Here is an 8,890-nt window from a genome sequence, read left to right as displayed (position 1 = left end):
ATGAATGCTATTGAAGGGCGGGTCTTGGCGTGGCCATAGTGGGATTCGTAATATCGCTGGTGGACGTTGCACTAGTGGGCTATTAATACCAAAGGGAATTTTTCGGGTTATTGAGACCGTGGGAGGAATGACATGGCACGACATTCAGGGGTGTAGTGCTATTTGTTATAGTACCGGAGCGCACCTATGGCGTGCACACATTCACGTACACGGTGGCGATGAGGCTTGTTTCTAAGGTTATGTAACCACTGTTCCACAGCCTATATAAGAAATAAAATGGATAGAAAGGCCATTCCCATTCAAATTAACGTAGCAGTATGTGGTCAGAGCTGCTGCCAGTTTTATGGGTTTTATGTGTACAGTTCCCACAGCAACGTTTACATTTCCGTATAAGCCGATTTCCGTCAAGTCGCGGAGGTGAGGTTTTGCAGTAACAGCAACATTAAGAGATAACATTACGAGGCAGAGAGCCAGCCGCTAAATGAGTCAAATTTAGCAACTTAATGCTTCATCCACACAAAGCACGTTGCTATCAGATGAGTGACAGCTTTGTTCGGCTCGTTTTCTGTGACAGGAGGGGCGTGGGGGGCACGGCGGAGTTAGCAAGCTAACGTTAGCATTAGCTTGCTAACTACGCTGCATTGGTTACAGAAAATGAGCCGAAATGACCAACGGTTTGCAGCCCGCTGCAGTCTAGGGTAGAGCTGTAATCGGGCTAAAAGTTTCGCCCGACAAGGCCCCGAGCCCGACAAGTACGCTTGGATTGACAGCTTTTTAAAAGCCCGAACCCGTTTACAGCCCGACACACAGCTCTTTGGGACAGAGGGAGGGGAGACAGAGGGGGGAGAGGGACAGAGGGAGGGACAGAGGGAGGGGGAGGAGACAGAGGGGGGAGAGGGACAGAGGGAGGGGAGACAGAGGGGGGAGAGGGACAGAGGGAGGGGAGACAGAGGGAGGGACAGAGGGAGGGACAGAGGGAGGGGAGACAGAGGGGGAGAGGGACAGAGGGGGGGAGAGGGACAGAGGGAGGGACAGAGGAAGGGGAGGAGACAGAGGGGGGAGAGGGACAGAGGGAGGGAGACAGAGGGGGGAGAGGGACAGAGGGAGGGACAGAGGGAGGGGAGACAGAGGGAGGGACAGAGGGAGGGGGAGGAGACAGAGGGGGGAGAGGGACAGAGGGAGGGACAGAGGGAGGGGGAGAGGGACAGAGGGGGGAGAGGGACAGAGGGAGGGGGAGAGGGACAGAGGGGGGAGAGGGACAGAGGGAGGGGGAGAGGGACAGAGGGGGGAGAGGCTTTCTACGTCACTAGCCGAGACGAGGGGGCTAGGGGGCTAACTGTTAGCATGCTAGCTCGTTCTCAATGGCAAAACACTGCTACACACTACACTAGTTCACCATAATCTCCAAAAGAACTACTTCCATGTCCCTGTTCTGCAGGTATTCACACAAAGGAGGAAGTGCTCCCTCGTTTAGAAGAAGTCTCCCAGATAATCCTGCCTTGTACTACTGAAGTTGGAGAAACAGCTAGCTAGCTCATGTAGTCCTTACCTAGCTACTGAGCATGTAGTCCTTACCTAGCTACCGAGCACGTAGTCCTTACCTAGCTACCGAGCGTGTAGTCCTTACCTAGCTACTGAGCATGTAGTCCTTACCCAGCTACTGAGCATGTAGTCCTTACCTAGCTACTGAGCGTGTAGTCCTTACCTAGCTACTGAGCGTGTAGTCCTTACCTAGCTACTGAGCATGTAGTCCTTACCTAGCTACTGAGCGTGTAGTCCTTACCTAGCTACCGAGCGTGTAGTCCTTACCTAGCTACTGAGCATGTAGTCCTTACCTAGCTACTGAGCGTGTAGTCCTTACCTAGCTACCGAGCGTGTAGTCCTCACCTAGCTACTGAGCATGTGCGACTGCCAACAAAGATGTTACAGCAGTGAGAGGTCTCACTCTGTAGCTGAAACAGAGACCTGAACACAGGGTGAAAAGAGGAGCTGCAGCAATGAGCAGTACAACAACAATATGGTGTGAAAATTAAACCATGTAAACCTATTCTGATACAACCTCAAAATACAATGATGAACCTGAAAATGAGCATCATATGAGCACTTTAAGCACTGAACTGCTGTTTAGGTCTCGTTGTGTCTTTCTTTGACCAATAATACATCTCTGTTTCTTTCTTCTCCTCCACAGTCGGAGTCAGAGTGTCGTCAGTGTGAATTCCTCAACGAGCAAAATGCAGAAACGTTCCTCAAGCAACTTAAATCGACTGTTGAGATGATGAACAGACTGTACTGCTAAGGACTTTTCAAAAAAGACACTCTTGTTTTTCCTCTTCATGAGCTTTTCATATCACCTGAACACAAATAAAGTGCGCCATGCAAGATGTCTGAAGATCTCCGTGGTGTTTGATTGGCAACTGGAGGGGAGAAATGAGCTTCTGCATGTTGGTGGAGGCTTGTGATTAACCTTCCTGTCGTCCTCGGGTCTAATTTGACCGATTTTCAAAAAGTTTCCATATCAGAATTTCGGGTTTCTTTCAACAAAATTGTTAGAAATATGTCAATAAATAAATAAAACAATGTGGATGGTTCCATACAACTAGTAAAGTCAATTATCAGTTCACTACTTTTATTGAATTTGGGTGTTGTATTTCATTTTATGGCATTTAAAAAAAACAAACACTGTATAAAAACGTTGAGAAAATTGTCAAAAACATCGGAAAACGTGAAAAAAAACAAAAAAAAACGCTGAAATGCTGAAAGAAGTGCAGAAGGAGTTAGATTTGTAAGTGGCATGTCCTGGCGCGTGCCACTTTCCTAAAGCCAAGTGACGTGTTATCGCGAGGCTACGTTACACGCGGGAAAAAGAAAGAAACGGTTGGTATTACGAAAAGACAACGCGGTCTCACGCCAGTTTCGTGAACTAGTCACGTTATTTTGATTTATTGATTCGTGTACAGGTCACGATTTTCGAACGTGACCATTTCACGAACTGCTATGACACTGGGCTGCTCTGGGGGACGCAACAACGGGGAAACTAAACGCCATACGTCAGCGGCAACAACGGGACGGTTGAGGTTAGGAAGAGAAGAACGGGAAAAGGAACTACAACACCCAGTCTCCGGGGTTAAAGTCCTGTGTTGTTTGACCCATCCACGCCCCCCCATAATAAGCATGGAAACCAAATGCACACTTCCTGCATTACTGCATTAATTCAAATACTAAGTTCCTCCTCTAGTGAACTAGTATTCACATGAAATAAAACAATAAAACATTGAGACCATTCAGCAAAGCACACTGGGTAACATTCAACACTGGCTGCTATGGACTCGTCACTAGGCTTCCTCAGTCATTGTATATTTTATCATAGGTAAGCTTGCCGAAGCTGAACATTATCCAAAACTCCACATCTCAGATGAGCTACCACTCCTTCCTTCCCAAATGCCTTGAAAAGGCTGTCGTTTGCACATTTTCACAAATAATCACAAATAATCACCGGGACCGAAAGGATAGACCTCCCGTCTCGCGCCTCCCGGCTGCCTGCTGGTGCTGTCTGCAGCCCGAGTTTTGGCTTTTCAAAATAAAAGCTTGCGTCTTGTCTGCTATGTTTTTGTACTTTGGTGTTTTGGATGTTTTTTAACTAAACAATACGGCAATCATGCTAATGAATAACATTATGTTTTCAGCAGATGTCTTAGTTACAACACGATGGAGCTAGCAAAGCAGTTTTGTGTTTATATGTGCAAGCGGGATTTATTCAGTTTGGGTAATCCCACGGTCTCTAAAGCTACAGGTCTGGCTGACTAAACAGGGAGGGATCCATCTGCTAGCGATAGGGGCCGAGACTGAGAGAGCTACATGGAGCTACATGGATAAATATGCACCAAACAAGCCACTTTGAAATGTTGCTCTTCTCATGAATACAAAAGTTGGGTGGCCCCTTCCCGTCAAACATCAAAATGTCATTTATTAATATGTATTCGTGCCAAAATGACAAATAAACATCTTTTCGTGCTCTATTTTGCCTGGAAACGCTTGCGTGTTGCGTGAAAACTAGGCGTCGGTCCTATTTCTAGCAGGCACGCACCGAAATGAAAACGAACATGCCAAGCAGCGGACGTGCTCACGCCACGCAGGAAGTGTGCAAGAGGCCTAACGTCTCTGTCTAACATCAGTTTCAGGGTGGAGAATTTTCCAGTTACACTTTCATATCAGGTCATTACAACTGTAGCTGATACAAAGTTATCAGACCTCCCACTTTAAATCGCCTAATTGAACACAGCAGAACATCAGCAATGATCTCCATGTTTAAAGGCTGCAGGTCCAGATCCTGACCTGATGTCAATGTCCTGTCTAAAGCCATGAGTCCATTGGGTTCGTCTCATTTGTTTTTACTGATAGTAACACAGATGACATTTGCTGTTTGCTGGAACAGTCAGAAGGGATTCACTAATTCCCAGCAGAGTCTCACATCTCACGGTTAATCCAGGGGCAGCTTCATCACTCTGAATACTTGACACGTAAGCTGAGCCACATGAGTTGTTTTCATTAAAATATTTTTATGCTTTCAGTTTGTTTCCTGAGTTTGTCTTATAATGCATTTATAGAAACATTAGAGCCAGCTGGTTGCACCGGGCTTAGTGTTTGATTGGGTTTTGGATATACAGTGTAACTTGCTTGATAATTGTAGCCTTCATCAACATCATTTAGCATCTGAACTGACCGAAATTATGTTATTATGTATTTAGCTAAGTAGCCAGCAAACCAAAAACAATCCTGTCCTGCAAAATCCCGAAAGAAAGACTCCTGAATCCCGTCCCGCTCCCGTTTCGTGTGTGTGTGTGTGTGTGTGTGTGTGTGTGTGTGTGTGTGTGTTTGTGCTCGCACAGCTACAGCGATGGCTTGAGGGAGCGAGAGCAGCTGCTCTGCTCTGCTGCGCTGATGTTGTTGTGTGAATGCAGCGGCAGAGCCGTTTGTCTCTCACTGCTGGGGGGGGGGGTTAGGGTTAGGTAGTGACAACTTTTCGAGACTCCCTCAGCTCAGGTATTCCCAATCAACAAGCGCATTGTGAGTTGTAAGCGGTTCTCTTTTCTAAAACGAAATGCCTCGCAATCTTTGGGCGCACTCATCACATTGCAGCGTCATTTTTTTATTTAATCTCCGGCTCCGTCCCGCTCCCGTTGATTTCTATGCGTTATCCGTCCCGAACACGTTACCAACAGTGAAATTGACTCCCGTCCCGAAAACTTGTCACCCTCTAATTAACACCTGTCCCAAACGAGCCGCGCCAAGGGGCAAAACCAACTCTGGTGCAATTCAACCGAACTAAATGGGGCAGGTGTAAATAGCCCCACAGAAGACTCAAAACACTGACAACTTTTACATGCACATAATATTCCGTTATTTGCCTTCATTTGGAGAAAGACGATATTCCAACTAAGCTGTTTATGGCTAATGAGAGTCAGTATTCCCATTTACATTCCGCAAGTGTTCCAGCAGTGGAGGACTTGTTGGAGCGTGTGAACACAGCCTCCCTCTTTCATTCCTTCAATCAGCTTCTTGAAAAGGTCGGCTCGTGGCCAGAAACCTGTTGATACCCAAGTCTTTCATCATGTTTAAAAGTAGCTGAGTAATAACATCTCACGGTTAATCCAGGGGCAGCTTCATCACTCTGAATACTTGACACGTAAGCTGAGCCACATGAGTTGTTTTCATTCAAATATTTTTATGCTTTCAGTTTGTTTCCTGAGTTTATCTTATAATGCATTCATAGAAACATTAGAGCCAGCTGGTTGCACTGGGCTTAGTGTTTGATTGGGTTTTGGATATACAGTGTAACTTGCTTGATAATTGTAGCCTTCATCAACATCATTTAGCATCTGAACTGACCGAAATTATTGACATATATATATAATGGACCAACAGATCCCGTGTCTCTGGACGGAGACCAGTGAAGGACATTAGAAGCTCTTTCCCGGTGATGGCTGAGCGTTACTGAGCAGCCTCCAACTGAGCTTGAAGACGTAGATGTGACGTGAGCAACCTGTCTGAAAGTTGGAAGTCTTCTGGTAGCTGTGCCAAGAGAAATCTCAATCATTCCCAATCTAGCAGAGACGGAGAGCGTAGGTATATGTAAGGAGATAACATAGACACAGGCTCATTATTGATCACTAAAATGATAGTTAACATTAGTCATTACACTTAAACAGCTGATGGAAGTCCAAACTGCCTGAGAGCTTCTCCTGTACTATACGGTAACTCCTCTACTATGAGACAGGAAGTCTCGTGGTTATGACCCAATCGTTAGCCTATTGTTATAAAAACGTCTGCTACGGAGCCATAACGTGAGCTACAAGGTAATGGAGCCTTTTATACATTGTCGTGTTTCTTTAGAAATAAACAACGGACAAATAGAGTCTTTAAACGCTTCAGATGTAAAGGTATTCTCTGTCAAAGTGACGTCAGAATGAATGGGAGTCAATGGGATGCTAACGGGGGGTGATGGCTTGGTAGCATCAAAATGGCGCCATAGGAGCTACGCGGTCCGAGGAGAAGCTTACCCCCTTGGTCCCACAGCCCTATGATCCCACAGCCCAATGGTCCCACAGCCCTATGTTTCTAGCCTGGATGCCAGCCGAACTTAGCCCCGCCCACAACATTCAAGGTCGGGAAGTTCGGTCTGGACTTGATCCGTTGTGGAGCAACTATGCTCGAACCAGAGCTGTTCGGACCAATAAAATTGTGAGGGTGGGCTTTATACGATGATGGACAGATGATCAACAGTACAGTAATGTCAACCACGTCACCAAAGAGCGCTTGGGTTGAATTAACAAAGATGGATGCCGCTGGAGAACTGAGATGTGTAGATTCCGCCATCACATCTGTTATAGAAGCTATCGACAGCGAATACATTTTACAAGAGGAACAGAGAACCGTGATCAAGGCATTTGTCGATCGGAGATGCTTCGGATTGCTTCGTATTTGCTCGGCATGTCCATCTGGGAACTTTCCATTGGAGAACTTTTGGGAAGGGGCGAAAATCCTGGTTAGCTGATTGGATAAACTATGTCTCTCACCACCTATGTTGGTGATAGACGGGCCAAATCAGCCAATCAGATCAACGATGTATCAAACTCTTGCCGAAACCAGTCGGGAGAAGAGCAACAACATCTTTTCCTCTGAAAAAAGCCTCCAGTGCCGTTTTTTGCTCTTCTTTCAACGAAGGAATACTTTCTAATTTGGATACAACTTGCGCGATAGCTACGCTCATCTCATCCGTGGAAGCCGCCACGTCGTAGAACAGTTGTTCTCGTCGCGTCACACCTAAACCCGCCTCAAAACCAATGCTAATTGGTCGGTCATTTGGCAAACGGCTCTAAATTTTCTCTGTCTCAAGATGCCAGACTGATCTGCGAGTGGAAAACTGGAGCTCGCCAGATCAGGACGGTCTCACGAGGCTAGTTTTTGCCGTCCTTCCTACGGGATTCGGCAAAAGTTTAATTTATCAGCTGGCCCCGCTGGTCGCTAAGAAGATGGGGCACAGTGAAAACCTTGTGGTCATTGTGGTTTCTCCTTTGGTCGCACTCATGGAGGACCAAGTGAAAGAAGCAACTGAAATGGGCATCACGGCGATGCAACTCGGCGTGCACGACGAGGTGGACATAACCAGTGGTCGTTGACCGCTCCTTTTTAGAAGCCCTCAATCATGGCTGCTGAACAAGAAGAGCAGGGACAATCTAGGTATCATCAAAGAATTTCTAATAAGGGAAGAAGGTCCACTCTCTCGTTACTTCCGGCTTCTGAACTGGTTGCAGTTCCACCAGAGTTCCATATAGGGGGCGCTCACAGGCCAGTGCAGAATGAATGGGACTCTATGGAGCTATACCCTCAAAATCAACTTTTCTCAGGATATCATATTTTGTCTAGTAATTTGAATGTTGCATTAGAAAGGGGAGGCTAAGAAAATACACACTGCTGGGTGTTAGATTATTTTAAAGTGGCTTTTTTGTTCTAAAAAGCCTTTTAAAATGTCAGTGACGTCATACACATATACGGCCAGAGATACTGCTTCACGGCAAGCTCTGAGTCGCTTCCTTTGTTCTCTCGAAGCATCGGCAACACGGCTGACAGGTTAGACTCTCTCTGTTAATACAACACAGCTGACAGGTTAGACTCTCTGTTAATACAACACAGCTGACAGGTTAGACTCTCTGTTAATACAACACAGCTGACAGGTTAGACTCTCTCTGTTAATACAACACAGCTGACAGGTTAGACTCTCTGTTAATACAACACAGCTGACAGGTTAGACTCTCTGTTAATACAACACAGCTGACAGGTTAGACTCTCTGTTAATACAACACAGCTGACAGGTTAGTCTCTCCCTGTTAATACACGTGCTAGAAAGAGGTTTGCTAATGTTTTAAACACCACGCCGAAATATTTACTCTGATATTCTGGTTCTGCTTCGGATGCCGTCAAGCGGGATCTCCGATCGTAATCAGTCCTTCACTGACCAATCAGCATTCATTAGCAGAATGCTAGCGTGTTATGGGCAACAACGACTCAACCTGTAAGAAATCGAAAAGACATAAGTACTCGTTCATTAAACTTTCGACCTATAATCCATGTTGAACTTGCAAAAACTACGATCAAATCTGAAATTTCTCAACGACAATCAGGCGAAAGAGACAAATGTAGCCGTCTAGCTCCATAGAGTCCCATTTATTTAGCCGTCTAGCTCCATAGAGTCCCATTCATTTAGCATCTAGCTCCATAGAGTCCCATTCATTTAGCGTCTAGCTCCATAGAGTCCCATTCATTTAGCCGTCTAGCTCCATAGAGTCCCATTCATTTAGCATCTAGCTCCATAGAGTCCCATTCATTTAGCATC

The 8,890-nt window shown here is 45.9% G+C and overlaps 1 protein-coding gene across 10 annotated transcripts in view; it reads left to right on the top strand.

Moving 5' to 3' along the window:
* il15l (interleukin 15, like) overlaps positions 1-2,383 on the top strand; it is a 41,824-nt gene extending 39,441 nt beyond the window's left edge. For all 10 annotated transcript variants that reach the window (XM_078247159.1, XM_078247166.1, XM_078247164.1 and 7 more), the window contains one exon: positions 2,189-2,383. In XM_078247159.1, coding sequence (XP_078103285.1) covers positions 2,189-2,296 — 108 coding nt within the window. In that variant the 3' untranslated portion in view covers positions 2,297-2,383. The remainder of the gene's footprint in view (positions 1-2,188) is intronic.
* The last annotated feature ends 6,507 nt before the right edge of the window (positions 2,384-8,890 follow it).

This window comes from Sander vitreus, chromosome 3 (assembly GCF_031162955.1).
Source record: "Sander vitreus isolate 19-12246 chromosome 3, sanVit1, whole genome shotgun sequence".
Classification (NCBI taxonomy): domain Eukaryota; kingdom Metazoa; phylum Chordata; class Actinopteri; order Perciformes; family Percidae; genus Sander; species Sander vitreus.
Note: the sequence above shows the minus strand (reverse complement) of the source record. Positions and strands in the feature narration are given on the sequence as shown.